The sequence below is a fragment of the Amphiura filiformis genome, chromosome 10 (genome assembly GCF_039555335.1).
Source record: "Amphiura filiformis chromosome 10, Afil_fr2py, whole genome shotgun sequence".
NCBI classification, from domain to species: domain Eukaryota; kingdom Metazoa; phylum Echinodermata; class Ophiuroidea; order Amphilepidida; family Amphiuridae; genus Amphiura; species Amphiura filiformis.
The window spans coordinates 854,919-880,288 of NC_092637.1; the positions used below are offsets into that span (position 1 = coordinate 854,919).

At 39.1% G+C, this 25,370-nt stretch overlaps 1 protein-coding gene across 1 annotated transcript; it reads left to right on the forward strand.

Moving 5' to 3' along the window:
* The first annotated feature begins 3,423 nt into the window (after window positions 1–3,423).
* LOC140163307 (uncharacterized) lies at window positions 3,424–4,578 on the forward strand. Its single transcript, XM_072186706.1, has one exon. It carries the CDS (start codon window positions 3,424–3,426, stop codon window positions 4,576–4,578), a length of 1,155 nt encoding a protein of 384 aa, XP_072042807.1.
* Window positions 4,579–25,370: the final 20,792 nt, after the last annotated feature.

The window sequence follows — 25,370 nt, forward strand, 5'->3', positions numbered from 1 at the left end:
GATAATAGATATAGTCTAGACAATTTATTTACGCCAATAAGAACAAATTTAGCTAAATTTGATAATTTTATTTTATGAGTTAACGCACATCATTTGTATTTAAACCAGTGGGGATTGGTGACAGGTTTGGTAAAAGTGCACGAAAGGTGAAGAAGGTTAATGTCTCTTGGTTCTATAGACTCTCGCACTGATCAGTCTGATACTCAAAAGTGGCACGAAACACCTGAATTCATAGGCATTCTGATTTGTGTATTTTAGAAGAGGCATACGAGTACAATACGTTCACTTAAAGGATGTCTCCGGGAATCACAACATTGTGCCTTTATGTTGTAAAAATAATTATCAAGCGCGCATCACATAATTTATTTAAAACAAACTCATATTGACCAATGACCATAAAATAGAATACAAACAGCCGGCTCTCAAAACGCGATATTCAAAATTCCCGCGCCGAAATGGTCTAGTGCAATGACGTCATGGTTAGTTGTGGTCAATTGTTGTTATGCGGCCCATACACGATCTTCTATGGATCAAATATGAAAGGCGCAGAAAATCGAGATGTGTGCCTTTAAAACACACATAATTATAGAATTAAAGACGCTTTTGGTAAACTTCGTGGAACCCGTATTGACTCTTGGTCATACATTATACTGACTGGCGCGATAGCGATAGCTACATTCATGATTATAATATTATGCTTGAGAACTTGCCAAATGATCTTAAAATAATAAAAGTCATGATTCAACCGGAACAATAAAAAATTGTTTTATGGTTTTTATTTAAAATATGAACCTGAGCAATTTTATGGTCTTATTACGTGTAAAAAGAGGCAAATGAGTGGACTTGAAGAATCATTCATCAAGAATTGAAGAGAAATATTGAGTGTGTATTCTTTATTATCAGCTGATACAATTGGCCTAAAATAAATATCAGTTCAGATTATGAATGCTGTACAAGTCCAGAATTTTACGCACATAAACGTTTCATTTTCCGTGCGGAAGATTCAGCAGTAATGCGCCGATCCAGCCGCTGCACCACCTCTGGTCCTCCTACTCTCATCCTCAAGGTGTGCAGTTGTTTGCAGTAGCCTGGGGATGAGAGTAGGACAATGCACAATTATTGTGGCAGTACGATAAGGCTGACTACTGGGGAATGAGAGGTTTTCTGGCATCTGCAGACTGGTCTCTTGCACTCGAATCTGATATCCCTCACTATGATGCAATGGAGATACTAGACTATGCCATAGTCTATTTTTGATGTTAATCATGATGAAAGCATTCAGTTGAACTCGAAATTATACTGATATTAATTACATCAAAATACTAGTATAAAATTGTTATGAAAAAGTTCATATAGGCCTAATTATATTAGTGACAGTAAAAGTAAAGTGTACGTAGGCTTTATTGAATGCACAACATATCATAATGTCATAATTGTATTGGCACTTCAATACTGAACAATTCTGATTTTAGAATCTGCCAGTTTATTAATCGCGAAATTCCAGGTTAAAAATAGACTATGGACTTTTGATTTTAAACGGGATTTTGAACGGGCAAAGTCCCTAACACTCACACTGTCAATCATACTTGTTTATCAATCACATTTAACCGCAAGCAAATACAAGACGCGTTCATGCACTATTGACGCGTTCATGCAATTACACAACACAAAGCGGGGTACGGCCACATACTTGTGTACCATGTAGTTATTAATGGTAATGACAGGTACCCGGAGGATTTAAACCATAACGAGATCAGGGCGACCAATCACAAGCCAGATCCATTTAAAGATGCATTACATCATGGCCAATTTTAGTAGGCCAGATTTCCGACAATCTCATCCATAGAAGCTCATAGACAGCCGTGTTAAGCATGAAAACCGCAATCCAATGTCAGTAGTCCACTTGGGAAGCTAACAAACAGAGGGAGTAGGGTGACTGAAAAGAACAGATGTGAAAATCTATCAATTGTGCACACATTAATTAAATTAGAGTTTTAAGCTTAAATACAATATCCAGAGTATGCACAATGGGCAAGTGGACTACGGGGTAGTCTATGGAGATACCAGCAAAACTTGTTTTCAAGAAGACTGGTGACAAGGTACGAGCGTATGATTTGATAATCACTACAAACGAGCAGCAACCAAGAAGCGCCGTTTATTCAGGAAGCTAAAAAAGAAAAATACCAAGGAAAACAAAGATATAGTTTACCAAAGCTAGATATAACCGTGCAGAGTAGGTAACCAACTCAGAAGGAGCTATAATAACAAATTGAGGAAAGAACTCTCAAATGGCAGCCTCAGCAGTAAGCAGTAATGGTGAAACAATGTTAACTCCCTGTATGAAAAGTCCACCAGAGTCGATTATACCAGTGCTGAAGGATGTGCGTCAAATCTACACTACATCAAAAGACTATAAATTTTGCCAGACATTTGCCAGTGCTGGATTAGGAGCTAGCTGACAGATCTTATCCGGCCAGTCATCACGTACTTCCGCCATCAATGCATCAGTTCCCCAGGGGTCAATATTGGGTCCACTTTTGTTCTGTATCTTCGTTGATGACCTGGGTGACGAACGAGTGTGAAAACCAACCCTACCTGTACGCAGATGATTTGTGAGATTGCATCTAGAGACAACCCTGAAACCGTTACTGCTAGCCTGAACAGAAAGGAAGATCTGGGCAGACAGATGGAAGGTGATGTATAAAGGCAATGACAATATCAAGAAAGAGGAATACAACCAAGCTAGATCTTTTGTTTTTGGCACCACCAAACTGGCTGAGAAGGAGGAGCTGGAGATCCCAGGAGTCACAGTCGACAGCAAGCTGACCTGGACAAAGCACATTTCTAACGTCTCATCCAGAGCAGGACAGAAGCTGGGCGCTCTGAGGAGAGTTGCAAATAAACTTGATGTCAGAGGTAGAGCAACCGTTTACAAGGCTCAAGTTCGCGGTGTGATGGAATACGCCTAACTGTCTTGGATGAGTGCCATCGCTACCACTCTAGGAGTACTAGGCTCTATCTAGAGGAAGGTCCTTCGAATCATAGGCGTGAGCGAAGTAAAGGCAAGTACAGGGCTGAACATCACTTCTCTCTATTAAAGACGTCAAGTGGCAGCAGCAACAGTCCTCTACAAAATACACACTAGCTTCATGAGCTTGTGCCAGCAAAATCTGAAGGCACTGCTAGCAAAGCTACCCGCTCCAGCTTGTCCATGCCTTGCCATGCTGTCACATTACCAATTTCTAGTACCATATCTACTGACAGGACCTTCATCCACACTGCAGTTCACCAGTGTTCACGTTTGGAATAGCCTACAAGAAGGAGATTCCGCGCGACTCACCAAATCAAGAACTTCTCAGACTTCATTTACTTGAATCAATTGACTTACTTCATACCAAGTATCCTGATGTAGGCTTTGTAATCATGGGTGACTTTAATAGAATGCAAATCAACAACATTCTTTATAACTGTAATTTGAAACAATTGATCAAGTTTCCCACCCGTGGTCAAGCCACTCTGGACCTTGTACTAACCAACATTGGCGCTCATTATAATGAGCCCATTCCCTTATCTGCTCTTGGGAAGAGTGACCATATAAGTATCATGTGGAAACCTTTAGAGTATGTTGCCAAACATTCCAATGTCAAAAGGACATATCGCTCCATGAAAGAGCACCAAATCAGAGAATTTGGTAACTGGATCCAGCACAAAGACTGGACCAATGTCCTTAACGCCAGCAACACTCAGCAAAAAGCTGATGCTCTCTATGAGTCTCTCCATGGTGCTGTAGAGTCATTCTTCCCTCTTACCACAGTAAAGGTTCATAATAATAATAAGCCCTGGATGTCTGATAAAATCAAAAAACTTGTCAAAAAAAGACAGCTTGCCTTTTCAACAGGTAACAATGAGGTGTACAAGAAGCTGCGTAACAAGGTACAACGTGAAATTAAGAGGGCTAAGCAATTCTATTATGCTAACAGGGTTCGTAATCTTCAGGCTACCAATCCACGGAAGTGGCATCAGCAAATCAAGACCATGACGGGAAATACAAAATCTGAAGTCAGCATACCTGTCCCAGGGGTGGACAATGATGATCATGTTGCCATTGCGAATAAAATCAATGATCAGTTTGTGCAGGTCTCCTCCCATATGACACCTTTGGATCTTTGCAATCTTGAGACCTACTTACCGGCCATTGATTCCCCTCCATTACTCTACCCATGGGATGTGTATGCTGAACTCAGTAAAGTTAAAGCCAGTAAAGCATGTGGCCCAGATGGGGTTTCCCCAAGGTTGATCAAGGAATTCGCATACGAATTAAGTATCCCTGTAACTGACATTTTGAATTGTTCTTATCATGAGGGAGTGGTCCCCACACAGTGGAAAAAAGCCATCGTTGTCCCGATCCCCAAAACAAAACCTCCCAAGGTCGATAAACTTAGACCTGTCTCCTTGACCGATGTTTTGTCAAAAATAGGTGAAGAATTTGTTGTGAAGTGGATTTTGGAAGACATTGAAGACAAAATTGACCCCAACAGTTTGGTAACATCAAGGGTATCTCGACTTCCCACTACTTGATCAATCTCCTCCACACTCTTCATCAAGGTGCTGACAGGGTCAACAACGTGGGAACGGTGGTTCTGACGGACTTCTCCAAAGCGTTCGATATGATAGACCATAACATCCTCATTGAGAAATTTATCCACTTGGGAGTCCGCAGATCCATCGTTCCCTGGTTGTGTGACTTTGTCAGCAACCGTATGCAATGTGTTCGCTACAATCAGTCACTCTCTGAGTTCAAAGTTCTTAATGGTGCCCTCCCACAGGGGACTAAACTCGGCCCAATTGGCTTCCAAGTTATCATTAATGATGCAGTCCAGTCCAAAGATGCAAGCATCAACTGTTGGAAGTACGTGGATGACCTGACACTTGCTGAAAATCGTCCGTATTCCCAACCAAGCAAGCTTCAAGATACACTGGACGAGTTCACTGAGTGGACAAACAAAAACAAGCTTAGCTTGAACCCTAGCAAGTGTCAGGCCATCCAGGTCTGTTTCAAAAATGAACCACCGCCCCCTATTGAGCTTAAGATAGCTGGCAAGCCCTTGAACTATGTAACTGAGGCTAAGATACTAGGGGTTCACCTTCAAAATGACTTGAAATGGGACAAAAATGTTAATGAAATAACAAAGAAGTCCAACCAGAAGTTGTATATGCTTAAACTGCTAAAAAAATTTGGTTTCAATGACGAAGAACTAATTGCTGTGTACAAAGGTTATGTGCGCCCTATTCTTGAGTACGCAGATGTCACCTGACACTCCTCGTTAACAACAAATCAGACAAAGTCACTTGAACAACTCCAAAGACGTGCATGCAGGATCATTTTAGGCCAGAGATTTACCTCATATGCTGAGGCGGTGCAAGCTTGCGACCTTGAGCGCTTGTCAGATAGAAGAGAAGATCATTGTCGAAGGTTAGCCGAAGGGCTTGCCGACTCAGACCGTACCAAAGATCTTCTTCTTCCATCTAGACAAAGTGCTCATGGTCGCAACCTTCGCAATGCGCATAAATTCACCCAACTGCGGTTCAGAACCTCTCGCTTCCAAAATAGTCCCATACCATACTTTGTGGACCTGCTAAACAAGTAATGTGTAATTTTTCTCTTTTTTATTCATGTGCTCATTGTATCCTGCATGCACAGTGGCCGTGCAATCCCCCCCCCCCCCTTTTCTGAAGTTTATTTTACAATGTGTTTCTTTTCTTTTCTTTTTATTTATTAATATTTAATGATACTATTTTAAAAGTGCAATATTAGTTTCTGTAAATGAAATTTTATACCATTTTATGTGTTTTATAGATGTTATTCTTTAAAAAATATTTTTGAATGTTTGTTGTTTTTATCTTTGTAAATTTATCATGTAATTTGACTTTCGGGTCACCTTTTGATAATAAAATATGAATATGAATATGAATATGAATATGAATATCTGACAACGGCGCACCATCCTTCAAGAGCAAAGTGCATAGGCCTGAGCATCTTATTTCACGCGTCTGATGCTTTACTGTACCCCTTCACTCTTGTTGTTCCTAAGCTGGTCATGGTTTCGAGTCCCGGCCGCGCCGCTGTGTATCAAATTTGTGAGATCACCTATTAATAAGTTCATTGATCGGAAAACGCAGGATATCTTTTGAGTTTAAATCGCACCTGCGCTTCGTTTAAAAACACCTGACACGAGAACAAATTGGATCATTCCGTAAGCATGATAGGATGACAACTCGCCAAAATCCGCGCAAATTGAAGTGACTTCCCTGCTACAAATCCCCTGTTAGTTTTGGTAATGGATATTAAGCTAAAGTTTGTATCTTAAGCTATAGAGGATAATATACAGAGGTATAAGTGTGTGATAATTGCAGGGGAAAATAATGAATTGGGCACGGGATTGGGCAAAGAAGACAACATGGTGATTGGTGATGGTGGTGGTGGTGTATTTGTTTTTACTGTGGTAGTGATGGTGGTGTCATGGTGGCACATGTTACTGATCACTGCTGATATGATGTTGGTGTGTGTTGGTCAGATCACAGGCCCTCTCTATATGATTCATATAGGGTATATGTGGTCAGAGCATGAAGGTAGAAGTAGGTCTAGGTATTTATGTTAGTGTTGGAGTTGGAGTTCATCAGTCATGTCAGTGTTAGCTGGTTGTCGGTGTTGGTCAGTGTTTAGTGTTGGAACACAGCCGATTAGTTACTTTTAACATCCCATTGGTGTTGTTCTTGTGGTTATGTTGTGTTGGTGTTGTTGGTATTGAAGTTGATGGTGTTGGTGTTACTGTTGGTGTTGAGTTGAAACGTTGGCGTTTTCGTTGTTGGTCAGTGTCGGTGTTGGAACAAAACCTAGTAGTTACTTTTGACAGCCCAGGTTGTATGTTGTGTTGGTGTTGTTTGTATTGAATTAAGTTGTTGGTGTTGGTGTTGGTGTTAACGCTGGTATTGGCATTTGTATCCTGTGTTGATGTTGTGTTGTTGTTGGGTTTGGGTTTGTGGTGGTAGTGGCGGTGGCGGTGGCGGTGGCGGTGGCAGTTGCGGTGGTGGTGGTGGTGATTTTGGGTTATTCCTTCATGTAATTTTACACGAAATTAGGGTTAGGGTTAGGGTTAGAGTTAGGGTTAGTTTAGGGTTAGGGTTAGGATTAGGGTTAGGGTTAGGATTAGGGTTATGATTAGGATTAGGCTTAGGGTTAGGGTTAGGATTAGGGTTAGAGTTAGGATTAGATTACACGAAATAATTACATGAAGGATCGACCTGATTTTGGCACAGCGCAGCGGCTGCAACGGCGGTGGTTGTACCTTGTAAATTGTAAGTTTATATAATTACTTAACAAAAAAGATATCGATCTTTGGTGCTTTAGTTCGGTCGCTTTATTGAAATTTTGTTTAAAAACAAAATGCTATATCGGTTGTTGAGATTGCATGATAACAAGCTTAATCACCGGTATTTGTAATGATGAGCCGTGTTATGAGCCTTCACGTTGTCCTTGGATCACACAACAGCTGACCGTGTCATTACGGTGGCATTACGTGTCCCAGGGACCGGTAGCGACACAGGTGACGAACACAATCAAATTATCAATCTGTGCAAATGACGCATCCATATACTATAATACGCATCTAGCTATATTATATTTTATTTGGGCTATTCCAGTTGAATTCCATATACCCTGTCATGCCTGTGGAAGACAAGACCTTAATCGCTCACCTTAATCGACCAACAGCCCAGCCAACAGCGACAACGCCGCAACTCAAAACCGATTATATTGGTCTCAACCAACACTGCCTCAAGTTCAACTCCAACACGTATAACGTTAATACCTACTCTGACCAACATACCCCCACACCACCACACACCCAGCCCTACAACCCCACCCGTCATCACTAATTCTAAAATTGCAGCACCATAAAAAGAAACATAGCAGCACCATGTGCCACCAACACCATCATCGCTATACCAACAGGAACAATAAGGGATACACTACCACCAATCACAATGTTGTCTTCTTTGCTCAATTTATTTTCCCCTGTAATTATCACGCACTTATACCTCTGTATATTATCCTCTAGCTTAAGATACAAACTTTAGCTTAATATCCATTACCAAAATAACAGGGGATTTGTTGCAGGGAAGTCACTTCAATTTGCACGGATTTTGGCGAGTTGTCATCTTAAGGAATTGATCCAATTTATTCGCGTGTCAGGTGTTTCAAACGAAAAGACAGGTGCGATTATTGGTAAACTCAAAATACCCTGCTGTTTCCGATTAACGAAATTATTAATTAAGGCGATCATGATGCATAATAGTGCATATAAAACCCTCGGTATTGAAAGCGCAGGTTTATCATCGCAAGCCGATACTGTCATAACGCTACGCGTGATCCTGTGATCCATGTTATCATGGTTATGGCAGTGTTGGCTTGCAATGTATGTTTGCATGAGGCTACGGTGAAGCATTGAACTAACGCAGGAGCTTTCGGACTATACATCCCAAAAGTGTTAAAATAGTAACCACTGATATTTTGCGAAATAGGGTAAAGTTTCGCAAGCTTTCGACAATTATTCGTCCCTACTAGTAGCCACATACAAAAAGAAGTACCCACTAGTTGGAGTGGCCATAACATTTATTTTTATCAATACGATTGGTATGAACGTCTGGAGAATTTTGTTAGTTGTAGTATGAGAACGTCACACGTATTAATTGACCTCTTCGGTTAATCCTATAAGCCTTTGTGAGTACACCTGAGAACTCGTCATTTGACGTTACGCCGACTTGCAATGCGCAGTAACAATGTTCGATAAACGATGTTGGCATCGGCGCAGATCGGCGTGACGTCAAATGACGACATCTCAGGTGTACTCGCAAAGGCTTATGGGACTTACCGAAAAAGTCAATCGCAAAGATCGATAAATTGATGAATACATGTACTTTAGTGCACGTTGGGAATTCAAACATATTGCGCGGTGTGAGCCTAACATGTTCCACACACCTGAAGCGAGCGGCAGTCAGCGTGTGTCAGCGATGAGGACCGCCTACCTTGACCGCGGTCTTTTCAATTTGAAGAGCATTATGCGTGGTTGAAACACATTCAAACGTATTCTTTCCAACAGTAATTACGCCGTAACTTATCAAATCGCACTAAGCTTCACTTATAATTTCGTTTTACACAAGTCGACTGCTTAGTGCCAGAAGTGGGTAAGTGCAATAGCTGCCCTGTGAACATTTGGCAATTTACACACAGTATTGTATTCATTGATTTACACATGGCAGCTACACATGGAAGCTATTGTACTTTCCCACTTCTGGCAATGAGCAGCACTTAGGTAAATCCTTTGTTTCCTATTGTTTATTGTTAAGTTCAATGGAGCATATCTCAATGGTGGCACTGGCGACATCCGGGCTCAGTTGTGGTGGATGGTCACATATATACTTAATGTAATGTATTTTAAAATGTATTGTTTATTTTTTGATGTTTTAAGTTTGACCCCTGGGCCAAACTGAAAAACAGTGTTTACACTGAGTTTTGTTACCCAGGCAAAAGAAGTTTTAATAAATAAATAAATAAATATCAACAAAAACAAAATTCTCCAAACATCAATGTTATTGCTTTCAGTAATGGCCCCTCAAACTATCGGATTTTTTTTTCTTCATTTTTTTTGATGAGTTTATATAATAGCAGACATGCCTGGTATAGTATGCAAGGATTGTTTTCTAGTTTCAACCTGACGTTTCCTGGACATAATAAACCGAATGGGACCTGTGACTCATATATAGCATTTGCCATTAAAACATCATGAATGTATAAGGGTACAATAATAGAATGGTTGTTATAGGCCTACAAATTTTCCCAGGGGGTGCTACTCACGTTGTCGATTTCCGCAAGTTAGAGTCAAAATTGTAATTGGATATAACATTATATTCAGATAATTGAAAACTGATATTGTAATATATTATTTGTGAAAATCACCAAGCTTTGTGTTACATTGCTAGAGCTTTGGGAGATGAATTTACGTAGTATTTTACGCAATATGTTAACGGTTGATACTTGCACAAAGAAAAATGCTGTTTCAAATTTAAACGGTTGTTTAAACTTTTAAACAACGCTGATACTTGAACAACTGTTCCAGCATCAGCGTAGAAGAAGAAGTAAACCACTTTTTTTTTAATATGTGGAGGCGCTTTCATAATTTAATTCCATGCCCTTATCTCCATTATTGTTAAATCGCCTGATGAAGATAATGTTTCCTAATTTTGCAAAGTGCTTTACTGGTAAGCAAACTGCATTACTGGTAATCTAGTTTAATTGTAATTTTCGCTGCTCGATCACATCCCCCAATTTCATGATAATTCAATTATCTATATTAAGTTGACCTCAGATGACCTTGAACATTTTAGTTGCTCCATGGTGATCACATCCGTTGACATCAGGTAGGCGACATTGGTACGACCTTGAACATTTTGTCATCACATCAAATTTAAGGTCAATCCAACAATCTACAACACTGAAGAAATCAAAATTCCTTTAAAAAAGGAATGGGGCGCCCAATGTGAGCTTGGACGTGATATGGTGAATTCCATGGTGTGTAGGCCCTAGATTTGGTATTATAATGATTTTTCTAGGGAAGAGTAGAAGATGATCAAATGCAAGAGAAATGTGTTTGATTGGGGAAGGTGTTCTGACAATCCAAATATAAACTTAGTCCACCTCAGATGACCTGTAACAATTTGTGATTGACATTACTTAATTCACCTCGGATGACTTTGATCTGACATTCAACATTTTCGCGAAGAAAAAAGCCAACAGGGCCTATTAAAAATCACTGTGACACTTATATATACGCATCAGTTCAATGACCCTGTGCACTTACTTCAACTACCAAACCCCTCAATTTTGAATGATTGTGCTACATGTTTGCGCCAACTCTGGTTGGTGGAGGGGTGAGGTTGGGTCTACATCCGAGAGTCCTCAGGTGCGTTACAGTCCGAAAGACCATAAGAGTTGCTACTAAATGTCGCTAGTCGAGTAATAGAAGGTTTTCTAGTCCAAAACTAATTATAACTCAACCTTTTCTGACTAACAAAGCGTATTTTAGTTTCGGACTATGAAAAAGAATCAAACAGTTCTTCAATAATATTTTACTTATTCTTAATAGTTAACTGGTTAACCGAACTATCCTTTGGTCGATCCTTCATGTAATTATTTCATGCTAATCCTAACCCTAACCCTAATCCTAACCCTAACCCTAATCATAATCATAACTCTAATCCTAGCCTTAACCCTAATCCTAACCCTAATCCTAACCCTAAAGTAACCCTAACCCTAACCCTAATTTCGTGTAAAATTACATGAAGGAATACTAGTAACCTATCTTTTGCTATATAAAAATAGCAGGAGCCTGAATCTCGATCTATTCGGGTAAATCTTTATCACGTAATGAATATAGAACAAATCACAAATAAAGCAGGGGACTAGATCAAGAATGGGGTTATTGCATAGAAATAGGCTTACTTTATCTTGATTGTAGCAAAACAACAACTATTTATACTTTGTTCTTCTCTCATCACTTGCTGTTACCATGCATGCTAACAAACATGAATTTAAAATTAACGGTTTTCTCATGAACACATATCGTCAAATGTGGCGCAAAGGACATTTGAATATGAATGCGTAACAAATGGCTATCAAATCAAATTTCCTTCTTTAATGAGTTAAACGACATGCCAATGGGTTGCTTGCAGAGGACCTATTACGCATATCCCAGCAATCTTTGCGGCATATGGTTCTTACGGAGGACATTTAAGGGGACGGGTACGGGCGAGGAACCCTCGACAAACGATATCGCCGATATTGCAGATACGCCGATATTTCCAATATTATCGGAGACAGTGCCGTGGTTCATATGACAGGGAATTGGTATACCGGTAGGCCTAACACCCCAATTGCCATAATTAGTGAATAAAGAAATATTTTTATTGGAAAATTGCACAAACGTGGGGTCTTGAATGAAGGTTCAGTTCCTGAATTATGTTTCGGAGATGCCCAGTGTACCCGAGTAACTCGGACATACAGGGTGTATCAAAATGATTGGTACCGAAGACTTCTCATTTTTTGCCGATTTTTTACACTATTTTTTGTGCCAGTTTGGGGTTAATTGTTTAAATATTTGTAATTATAGTAGTTTTATCGTCTCTAAGAATTTTAGATCATAAAGATAGCACATTTTATTCAGAAGTTACATGATTCTAAAGGAAGGTAGGTGTTTTTACAGTTTTCATCGTAACGTTGGATCATGCAGTAGCGCACCATTTTCAAAGCTCTATTTTACTGCAAATACCTTGAAAGGATGATAATGTTGAAAATCATGGAAATAATTAACATTTTCCTTGCTTATTTCTTCATTCATAATATATATTAATGTAATAATCAATATTTATTGCTTGAGAGTAATATTATTGACTTGAATAATTTAGGTGGGGTGAAAGAAGTTTGTGTATCAACACCATTCAGGGCGCTAATTTAAATTGTATTTTTGAGAATACTAAGTAGATGGTGTGGCAGATGCAGAATGGCTATAGACTGTAGACAGTGTAGGTTAGTTTAGACCTGGTAAAGGCTATTGGAATAGCTCCACAGTATTCCACACTTCAGTGTGCATTCATAGTTAAAAATCACTGGTCGACACGAAGCTATGGAGAAGTGCAGAGAAGATTTAGGAGACAGTTTCTAAGAGCAAGGCGTATCCCATGCAAACATGCTATAACTTGCAATGCTTCAAAATTTGATATGGGCAGTTACAGAATAGACCCATCCCAGTTGTTAAGTTCTTTTAAGATATGGCTTCACCTCACACTGCCAGAGTCGTAAGGCAGGGACTTCGGGAACTATCTTTCTAAAAGCATGTGTAAAGCGATTTTATGTTATGTATACTGAGGTGAGATATTGAAGAGTATGTATATGCAATAAATGGTTCAAGCAGTGAATCTATTCATCTTGTGTTGTGTAAGTCAAACCATGATTACGTCGATCTTCGTTTAAATGACAATAGTTCCCAGATGCATCAACCTATCAACTTCAGATTAATAGATCAATAAGTTAACATATGCCCCTTTCTATTTATAGTACAAAAACTATATTAATTAGCAATTTTATATTTTTGATATATTTTTGAAAATGTCATATAGCCCGGTACCAATCATTTTGATACACCCTGTACCATTGCATTTTATTTCGAATTCATGGCGGTATCAATTGCCGTCGCGACGGCGAAACATCTTGTGTTGCAGTATACCTGGTTGAGTGATTGTTAACCCGGAGGTTCCGGGTTCGATTCCAAGGCGGATTACTTGTCCTGTATACCTCCTTTGATTGTGTTACGAACTTACGACGGCACAACTGTTGGAACCATATCGTCGCTGTTCTGTCAAAATCTCGTGTTTCGGAGATGCCCAGTGTACCCGGGTAACTCTGACATGCCATTGCATTTCATTTCGAATCCCTATCGGTATCAATTTCAAGTGACTGCTAACCCGGAGGTTCCGGTTAGATTCCAAGGCGGCATATCTCCTATTGTGTTACGACGGCACAACTGATTGAACCATATCGTCGCTCGTTCTGTCAAAATCTCGTAACTCCAATAGCTGCTATGTGCTAAATATGTGCAAATACAATATACAATATATTGGTGTGCAAAGTGTGCGCACTGCGCACAGCCGATTTTTATCGGCATTGTCGCTTTGCATGCCGGGTAGGCTTTCTACCCACCCCTAGTTAGCCATGCTCGCTATGAATACAGACATATTACGCACTCGTGGATTACTAAGTCTTTTTAATTACAGCACCTGTCAAGAACACTTCAGTAAACAGGCCTATATTGGCAAATTTAGATTATTTACCCCTCCCAGTAAAGTACAGCGTCTCTGCTTGCTGAGTTCCAAACCCGGGAAACGACAATGTGAATTATGTGTGCACATGATGATGGGATATAAAGCAAAGATCTATTTTGAAGTAATGTATTGCAACATTTAAGCTCTAGTTTAACAAAGTATATAACTTACTTATAATCGGCCTTGTTTATATATGCTATTATTGTTATTTACTGTTTATTCATCCGCTAATATATTTATTTATTTTTATTTATAGGATTTGAGTAACGTCCACCAGGTGCTTGTCGGCTCATTCATTTGCGCTGCAATGTTTATCACTTTTTTCGACACTTGTTAATTTATTGTTTGCTATGAACATGATGAACCGTATAGTACGGAGCTATAAACCATAGTATAAACAGTGATAAACCGTATGTGATCACCTGCTCCGCAGCCGAATAAAACTGATTGGTCAATGTAGCGCAGTATAGGAAATGAATGAGCGTCTGTTGTTGGTATTTTGTCATTGTAAATAAGGGTTTTTTCCGCTATTGTGATTTTTATTTGATTTTATTTTGGTATTTATTTATCTATTTTTTGTTTTGTTTTGTTTGTTTTTTGTTTGTTTCGTGGGTGCTGTTGTTGTCGCTGCTGAAAGGTAATTCAAATTATTGTTTATAAAGTCAATAGATCGTCTCCACATAATGACAAAAAAAGCGTTTCTACCAGGAAAGCCGACAGGAAAAGTTCAGCACTATATGCTATACAGGGTGTCTCAATAAAAATAGGCCCTATGGAAAGTGGTGCATAACTTAAAATATCGACAGTAAAATAATAAAATTCTTAAAGATTCACAAACCATGAAGTGCCTGCTTAACAGTGGTGCAAAAATGATCCAAATCCGTTCACGCGTCACTGAGATAATTAAGTTTGTACAAATAGACACATTTTTTGACCATTCCAATGGGGTAATCACGTTAACAAACAATAATTGTAGTTTATTATAAAAGAAATAAAAGGAAACGCCAAGTGTTGCTGAGTTGGAGTTTAAAATCAATCAATCAATCTCCCAAAGAATGTTTTCAACATGTTTCTCTTTGGGTTAAGGGCTCGGATAGCAACGTTTGCACAGTATTTACTACATAACTCGAGAACCACATGACCTACAGAAGTATATCTGTAATATCAATGCAATATTTGCCAGAGCTCACTACCATTCGCAATATGATGTGAACTAGCAAATCGCAATGATGCATTATGCCTCTTTTCTGTTATTGATGTTGTTTATCAATTTTTGTTTATTTCACCATCAATACTATTTCATTTTGAGGGAACCAAGTTCTTTTGAATCAAATATTTCAGCCACTTCAATATAAAGTTCAGCCCTACTGTTGCTTGACAAATGTATACATGAACAGCGACATTTTAATGTATTTCTGTGGGACCTGAGAGCACATCAGAAATGTTGAATTGCATTTCGAAAATGAGGAATGTCCATCTGATATCAAATATTTTTTTAATACGCGACATGATGCCGTTTTATTGCAATTGATTAAAAATAGATATTTTTGAAATTTTACAGTCCTGTAAGTGAATTGTATAAACTGAATATGTACGTACTTAAAATGTAACTGGGACGAAAAGCTGTCTATCATAAAAAGATTTTTCCCCAAAACACAAAACACACACAAAAAATGGGTCTTCAATATGAAAGGTTAAAATTTTCAACTGATGGTCGGGTTTTCATCCCAGCTATATACCCTTAGTACATATTATTAGATTGATGAAGTTTACTTCGAGGATGGTTAAACATCAAAAATACAAAAGATATCAAATTTTAATAATTTGCCATAAAATGTGTGTTATCGCGAATTTCAAAAAAGTAAAAAATATTTGACATCAGGACATTCCTCGTATTAGATATGTCTGATGTGCTCTCAGGTCCCAAAATACTGTGCAAACGTTGCTATCCGAGCCCTTAACCCAAAGAGAAACATGTGAAAAACATTCTTTGGGACAGTGGCGTGCGCAAAGGGGGGCAGGGGGGGCATGGCCCCCATTCTTGTTGGTTATTCGGGGATTCGGCGAAAAAAACGTTAAAAACGTCCAAATTTGCTCCTAATCAGACTCCATTCGGGGGAACTGAACAACCTGGTACTTTCAATGTGCTGCACACGCCACTGCTTTGGGAGATTGATTGATTGATTTTAAACTCCTACTCAGCAACACTTGGCGTTTTCTTTTATTTCTTTTATAATAAACTACAATTATTGTTAACGTGTATTACCCCATTGGAATGGTCAAAAAATGTGTCTATTTGTACAAACTTAATTATCTCAGTGACGCATGAACGGATTTGGATCATTTTTGCACCACTGTTAAGCAGACACGTCATGGTTTTTGAATCTTTAAGAAAATTTGTATTTTACTGTCGATATTTTTAGTTATGCACCACTTTCCATAGGGCCTATTTTTATTGAGACACCCTGTATATTGCGTAAAACGAAGCGAGCCAGGGTCATGCGATGCTATAAACAGTTTATTCTGCGAATAAGGTGCGTCAGGTGCCGATACGTCATGACGTACGTTTTTCAATCATTATTTTAAACGGTGAAGGTGTTTGGACCTTCATAAATTAGCTTTGACAACACGAGCCCAAGATAAAGACGTTTTTGTATCCCAATTTTGGCAGCAAACACAACAAAATATTCTTGACATTATTCGCAAAAGGTTAGAGAAGGTTGCCTAGAAACGTATTATAATGTTGAGACGGTCTAAAATATCAAGTTAAAGGGTATAATAATGGTATAAAACGTTTTTATAACATTTATTTGACAATTTCACAACTGGTGAGTTAAATAATTTTACCAAATTTTTAAAATTCAATGTTTCTAGACTTTGCAAATTACGCAAAATGTCAAATTTCGTCTTTTTGACTCCGGTTTTGACACTTGCGCGCAGTTTTTTAAGTACTTATAATCATCAGATCTTAGTCAAATTTGGCATATTTGTTTAAAATAACTCATTCCGACAAACAATAAAGAGATTTTTTGAAAACAATTTCAGATCGTTAAATATGGATACTTTCATGTCAATTTTGGCGGGAAAACATCAAATTTCAAAATTAACGAGCTCGTTAAAGTAATAAGCTACACATTTGTGCAAAATCTCTTTACTGTTTCTATTATTGCTTTGTTCTGAACAAATGTGCCAAATTTCATGAACATTGGACTTCAGAAAGTTACTTTAAAACTGCGCGCAAAAGTAATATTTGGAAAATCCAATTCACGCATGACTGATTTTACCCATTTTGTCCAATTCTGTTATCTTGTCCCACATTGTGACCGAATATGAACATAGTATTTACTAAAATCACTCTCACCTGACAAACCTTATACCTTAAGGGGGTACTACACCCCTCGATAAATTTGTGTCTATTTTTGCATTTTTCTCAAAAACTAATAACACAGTGGTAACAAAACTTATGTATATTATAGGGGCAAGGAATCCAATTATTAGACTGGAATTTCAGTGACCCAAGACAAGCGGTTCGTTATTTATGATAAGAAATAAGGTACCGCTAGGATGTACCTCATTTCCGACCATATATACTGAACCGCTTGTCTTGAGTCACTGAAATTTCGGTGTAGTAATTTGGTTCCTTGCCCCAATAATATACACAACTTTTGTTACCAGTGTGTTATTATTTTTTGAGAAAAATGCAAAAATAGTCACAAATTTACCACAGGGGTGTAGTACCCACTTAAGGGTGCCGGTGACCACATTGGCAACCTCATCCACTTCACCCAATCAACATTGAGATGTAAAAAAAAAACCTTTCCTCATAACCGCGGTAAATTTTAGGCCTGAGATAATTCTTATAGCTGGTATAATTATATTAACAAAAAAGTAGAAGCCTCATCCCCGAGCCTTATCATAATGGCTGTATCTATACCATGCTACCTGCTTGGTCTATGACCAATCACGCAGTGGCGTAACCAGTGGGGGGGCCGGGGGGGCAAGCTGCCCCCCGGACACAAAAAAACTGGGAAGAAGAGCAAAAAATTGGGAAGGGAAAAGGGGGAAGGAGAGAAAAGAGGGAAGAAAAAGGGAAGGAGAAGAGAAAAAGGGGAAAAGAGGAAGAAGAGAAAGGGAAAGAAGAAAAGAAAAAGAGGGAAGAAAAAGGGAAGGGAGAAGAGAAAAGGGAAGGAGAAGAGAAAAGGGAAAGAAAGAGGAAGAAGATCTATACTACTTTCATTGTGAAATTTTGTACTCTAAACACTGGATTTTTAGCTTCTAATATGCCAAAAACCATGAGCTTCAGGGGGCTCCGCCTCCTTGACCCCCGCCGGAGCTTTGCCCCTGGACCCCACCAGGGGCCCTAAGGCGGGCCCCTGGACCCCACCCGTTTAGCACTTCGCGGCAAGCCGCTCGCGATGCGCACATAAATAATACAACTTTGGGTCAAAAATTGGGAAATTTTTCAATCTTGCCCCCCCCCGGAAGGTCAGGTCTGGTTACGCCCCTGCAATCACGCCGTAAAAACTCGATAGTTAGCATTATGTGCTTACTATGGAGCGCTTTTGAAAACATGAAATTGTACCCAAGTCCGGCGCTTTACTAAATGGGGTTGAGACATAATTTTACATATTTACTTGTTCGTATACGAATATAATTATATGTGCATCGATGATTTGCTCAAAACCCTTTCACTTTCGTGGATGGGGCACTTCATGTTTGCGTGTTTTAAAAGCGCTCGATAGTAAGCACATATGCTAACTATCGAGTTTTTACGGTATGCCATACTGATCATGCTGATTGTGATACGCGTTTTGGCGCGTTGGAGAATTGTATAAATCAAAACTTGTTTTTGCGATCGGGGAGAGTCTGTGTAGCTCAGTGGTTAGAACATCGGACACACAATCCGTAGGTCAGGGGTTCAAGTCCCCGCACATGCAGGTATGTCCGGAGTTTTTTCTGCTTATGAATGTTGTGCTTCTATTTTAATTTCATGTTTAAATGAATCTAGTGCGAAACATGGTCTTTTTTTTCCATATCTACAAATGCACTTTAATCGAACCCGTGTTCTTGCCAAACTCATCTGAATGACTCGATGAGTGTTGTCAGTTCACATTGCCCTCAAAACTTCTCACAGTCCTGGCCTGGCAAGATGACAACATCAGGCGAGAAAATAATCTAATCCCGAAATGCATTGTACCAGAACATTACCACTGCGAGCATCGAATGCTTAATTGGAACAAAAACAGTTAACTGTTAAAGCTGCTTGGATGGAATAACTGCCAACGTTAGCGGTTAACCTTTTGATGCTCCAGCCAGCAGCCTTGGCATTTAACCTTTGAGTGCGCCACGTAGCTGTTCTTTACACCTTGCTGTATAGTTCTTTTCAAACCAATTCATTTCGATGAAACCCGAAGCATGAACTAATTTTGATCGCTCGCACATAAAACATGTAAAAAGTACCTCTTCAGCATCATCAGTGCGAAGTTCCAATGTGAAACAGGCATCATAACCACAATGAACTTTCGACGGTCAATTATGGATGAAAGAGGTACTTTTGTCAGGGATACTCAATGTGCAATCAAGCGTGTGGTGGTATATCTTGTGTAAGAGACTGACCTGTGGAAGAGGTGATGCATAAACAAAATATTCTGTAAAAATATTTAACTGACGAAAAATGACTGAAAAAGCATTTTATCATTTCTTTCCATTAGTATCTTATTGTGAAAAACCAAGTAGCTGAGGTGTTAGCTCAATATGCTAGTAAAATAGTTGAACCATGTTCACATTGGCTAATTAAGCTGTATTTTCGCGCAAAAGGGTACCGTAATTCATGACATTTCTTGTCCTCCAATTTGACCCCCTAGGTTACTAAATAAATAGCGCGGTTTTCCGAACTTTTCCGATCTTGATTTGAAATGGCTGTTGCCGTAAAGGAGTATGGGAAGACGGCATACCTGTCGGTGGATGACAAGATAGTACTGGGACGTGTACAAGAACTTTTCGGAAATTATTCAGTACTAGACAGACAAATCTATTGACGCCTATTATTATTAATTCGCTATGTCATTGCTATACCATTCATATGGCGTTTTTCAGATCCATTTCAATGTGAATCTGAATTAACTCATGATCTGGATTTAGTCCGCATTTACAGTGAGTGACGCTTTAACACTCTTCACGCGGGTGTCGACTGCAGACGACATGTTTCAAAGAAATTCAAAAATTTCAGAAATGTAAATTTTCATGACCATATTTGGAACCAGCATGAAAAATGCATTAAAATGAGTACAAACAAGCCTAGTATTAGCTCTTGATATTTTGAGAAAATATCTCAAAACTTGGGACTTCTTATGTTGAAGCCTATATGGCTAGCATGCAGAGCATTAAGTAGCACATTGTATTCCGACTGTAAGGTGTAAGCGTAGAAATATTTAGTCCGATTCAAATCGGCGTAAAACGTCCCCAACGTAAATGTGTTGCGGATGACTAAATTTCACATTACCCCACATCAATCTGAATTTAACGGCGTTATGTTGATAGTCAATTGTATCTTAAAGTTAAAGATATAGAAATGCAGGAACTAATATCACTTCATATCGGCATCATTTTTGTCACTGGGGGCTTGCGTAGCTTTCTCTTCATATCGGTGTCATTTCTGTCCCCATTTCTGTCACAAGGGGTTGCATGGCTTACTCTTCATTATGTTCATACCTTCTGAGGTGTTGATAAAAGGGCAAATATCGAACCGCCAATTATTTTTATACCTGAAATCTAACATTGTTGTTAATTTTGCTTATAACCCTAACCCTAACGGAAGAAAGAAAAAAAGAGGACACTTGAGGTCATGAAAATGTCAAAAGTGAAACTAAAACAGGGGCGGAAGCGCGTACGCTTCTCGCCCAAAAAGTATTTCTACGATACGCCGTCGGTTTATATCCCTCGGTCAGTGTGTGCAGTGTGAGTGGTTGACCCTTTTGTCAGATATGTCTCTGTCTTCAACGGTTTACCTGGTGAAGCCATGACGGTCCTGATGAAGTCAGACACATCTGACGAAAGCTCGATCACCCACGGAGGGAACGGCTGCACTGCACCGGTACTGGGATAACCGACGCCGTACTTTTTGAACACTTTTTATGCAACACTTTTTGAGCGCTTGAACACTGCGCAGAACGTGTCAGGCGTTCAAAAGTATAAGTGGTGAATGTTGATGTTTTTCTCATACGATTAAAAAACGTCAATGCCGCGCCACATTTGCTTGGTCTTTAAATTATTTGTGTGAAACGTTTAATTATCAAAATTAATAAGCGCTACCAAAAAGTGGATACTTATTTTGATGAAAAGGGGAAAATATATTGAACGCATGTGTTCAGTGTTCAGAACGCAGGGTGTCGTAGAGCGGAATTCATCTCATCAAGAAGCAAAAAATAGGGTAGGGTTAAGATTAGACTTAGGGTTAGGATCAGCTTACATGAATTACATGAAGGATCGACCTAACGGTGAACGAAAAGACGCAACGTCCGTGTTGCGACCAAGTAAATAAACTATGGAAGCCATGAAGAGACATGCATGTCACAATATCGAGATGGCGAGAAGACAACACAAATATACACAGATTGCAAAAGGTCAGTTTTTCTTTCTTTTTTTCATGACAGCGGCACCGGATTGTTTCGACCAGAGAGGTGTCCGATTCAATTTAGTGGTTTCAAATTTGATCCAAGTTCTACGAAGTACCACATACTTCCGAGCTTCGAATATAAAAAGGGACAGAAAGCATTTGGAATTAAAAAATAATTTTGATTCAGCATCAATAACTCATGATCGATTCCTTGTTACTCTTTTGGTGAGTTAACTAACAATCTGCGTGCTTTAAAATCATTCTTCATCAATTTGTTTTTCTTATTAATTAGAAGTATACATTGAAAAATACCAAGTTTGGCATTCTAAACTCAATCATACCGACCGTTTAGGGAGACAGGGTTAGCTTAGATTTAGGTTCTGGGTAATACTTGCATGGGGTTATGGTTGCGGGATTTGGTTAGAGTTAAGAGTTAGAGTTAGAGTTAGAGTTAGAGTTAGAGGTAGACTTAGAGTTAGAGTTAGAGTTATGGTTAGGATTAGTGCCCACGTTAGATTTCTAATAAGTTAAAGGTTTATGGTTATTCGTTCCTTAAACGGACATCAGATTTGAGAGTAGAACCTCGAACTGGCAGCATAGTATTGCGTGACAGGGAATTGAACCTGACATATGTCATTGCGTAAAGTTGCGTCATTTTCCCTTTCATGCCTGTTATCGGTTCGAGTCTTTGCCTAATAGTAATATGGTGACACCGTACAAAGAGTGAATAGGATGCAACATATTGTTCCGAATTCAACAAGTACACCAATGCTACCAAATTCGCATAATGCCCCTTTAAATCCACACATGACTTTTGACAAAAGCAGCGAGTAGAAGTGAAGTTCATAGTACAACCAACCAGGTGGCCCGGAAACGAGTCATTGCTACTCGTCATCAACTCTGGGCATATAAAATCATTATGAATACTATGAGTAGGGTCCCTATGGGACGGAACCCCTTGGGATATAATACGATATAGAAACACTACAATATAGTACTAATTTTATCCTAAGTTGATTTCTAGTCGAAGTGGCTTATTATGATATGTTTTTAAATGAGTTTAAAGTATAATTGGATAAGAAATTAAACGATATGAGTAAAGATTAACTTAATTTATTACAGGAAATATTTCGTCTTGACAAACGTTTGATAGGCGAGATATGGGACAACGGGGCATCGGGACACCGGGACACTGAACAACGGGATGGCGAGACAAGTAACTATATTGTAGCTGCACGACGGAATGACGGAACGAATCCGGATAACGGGACGACATGTGTCTAGTGGTCTCCCCGCCAGTCCGAAACACCGTCAATCTGAACCCCGTCAGTGCGAAAATAAGGGTTTGGTTTAGGGTTAGGTTAGGGTTATGGTTATGGTTAGAGTTCGGTTGGATTAGGGTCAAGGTTAGAGCTTAGGACTGATGGGGGTTCGGATTGATGGTGTTTCGGACTGACGGGGTGTCCAGCATCTTGTCTACCACTCGTCCCAACATCCTGTCATTCACTTCATAAACGTCCAGCAGCGTCCATGCAGTTATCCCATCGTTCCATCGTCCCGGCATCATATCGCGCAGTGTCCCTTTATTCCGTCGCCCATTGACAGATGTTACAAAAAATTGATACATGTATGGAGGAGATATTACCGCAAAATGTATATCAATTATAAAGACATAGCCGAAAATGGCACATTGACTCATGATACGCACAATGCCGAAAAATGACACATTGAAGTAGGAGGTAAAATGGGAATGCACAAATTTTATTCAGATACTGTCATGACTGTCGAAAATGAGACAGTGACAATAGGATAGGCCCACACATAATTGTGAAGCATGATACCATCAAGAAGGAGGTGTGCATAATAAAAACTGAAAGCCGAAAATTATACACCTATACAGCGCGTACTGGCCTATTGCTAGTTGTCCAAACAATGCCGAAAAATGACGCAAAGATTTCGATACAAATAATTTCACATAGAAACAGCAGATGCCAAAAAAAGGGGAAAGCAACACTAAAATGGGCAAATATTGGCATGACATGAGGTAGTACCGAAAAATGACACATATTTTGCCAACAATTTCTTATTTACATACACAGTACCGAAAAATGACACCATTGCAAAGGAAACAAATTGCTGCAGAACTGAAATTTTAAAATACCGCTGGAATGTTGAAAATGTGACACATCTACAAAGAAGATTTGTATTGCCAAAATGGCAAATCAAAAACAAGAACATACTTACTTATTCTGTTTCAACCCCATGAGAACTACCTGCCGATTGGCCAAAATGAATGTCGTGTCCAATTTTGAACCAATCAAGGAGGGTATTAATAAGATCATCTGCAAATGCAAGTTAGACCATAAATAGTTTAAAGGCTCGTCATAATTGGCAATTGAAATGAGCATTTTGAGTTATCAACCAATCCGAAATTCTGTTAGATGACCAGTAGTGTCCAGGGGGTTAAATGACATATCAACGTATGGTGGCAAAAGTAATACATCAACAGATGAGTACACTTGCTATTAAAAATGTTTGAACTGAACAACTGAGTGACGAACACGACAGAAAAGGGCACATACGCACAAAGACGCATCAATGTATAAGGGTTGACATGTGAGACTAAAACTCCAAATGCACATTGACATGCCGAAAATGGCACAATAACTGCGAAAACACAAAATCTTCAAAACTGACGCACACTGTCGAAAGTATAATTTTTATAATGCGTGTTTTGTCGTCTTTTGTGCATGTGTGCTATAATTGAAGACCGAATTTAAAAGATAGTTTGCGTATGACGTCCTGTCAACCAGACCAAAAATGCCGTACTGCGCAGGTCAGCAACCAGTCACGCCGTGTCTTTACCCTGTCGTCAGACGCAAACTAGTCTTTTTTAATTCGGTCTTCAATTATAGCACACATGCACAAAAGACGACAAAAGACGCATCAATCATGATATATATAATATTTGACATGCCGCAGAGGGCACAAATACACCGAAAACATAAAATGCCGAAAATTGGCAAAACTTGATATAGGAAGTTCTAACAATGATACATGACAAGTGCGATGCCTAAATAAATCGTCTCGCTAGCTTGACTACTTTGTTTGTTTGAAACCCGAATTTTGACAAAATATAGCATAGCGGATAAATAGACCAAGGAAGGTGATTTAAAAATGACATCTTCCCATAATCAGGTTCCGCATCATTATTAATTATTAAAATTACTGCAATTAATGACTGCTTAGTAAATTAAATTAATAAATCTTTCGATGAAAGAGGCAGAAAAGTCCTAATTTTCTTTACTCTACAATTTACGAACGAATAATTTGTGCTTAGATGTGGCGCAGGTGTGACGTTTGTGGAATGAATTAAAACTAATGTTAACAAACCCATTTTGGTCAGGTAGGCCTACTGCGATTCACTACAGTGTTGTGCAGCGAAATATGAATCCACCTTTTACGCTAAACTTTTCTGCCTATAAGTACTCCTCCGCTCCGTTGTCTGTGCCTATTTTCTCATCGGATTGCCTCAAGTCTCTCATAATTGTTTGATTCCTACAAATAAAAGTACAAGATGAGAATCGTGAAACTCGATACCCCGGATGTACTGATATCTTGCGGTCAGGCAGGTGAAGATGAGGCCTTAAAGCTACACGCAGTGCATTATGGGTACGCCTCAATGTCAATGACATCAGGTTGCTGTCGTGAAGATGTTGTTGCACTTTTGCATCAGCTTTATTGGATAGAGTTTTTTGTTTCGTCATATGAAATCGAGAAAGAGTGGGTTCCTGTGGTTCCAAATTGAAAACCACCATGATGC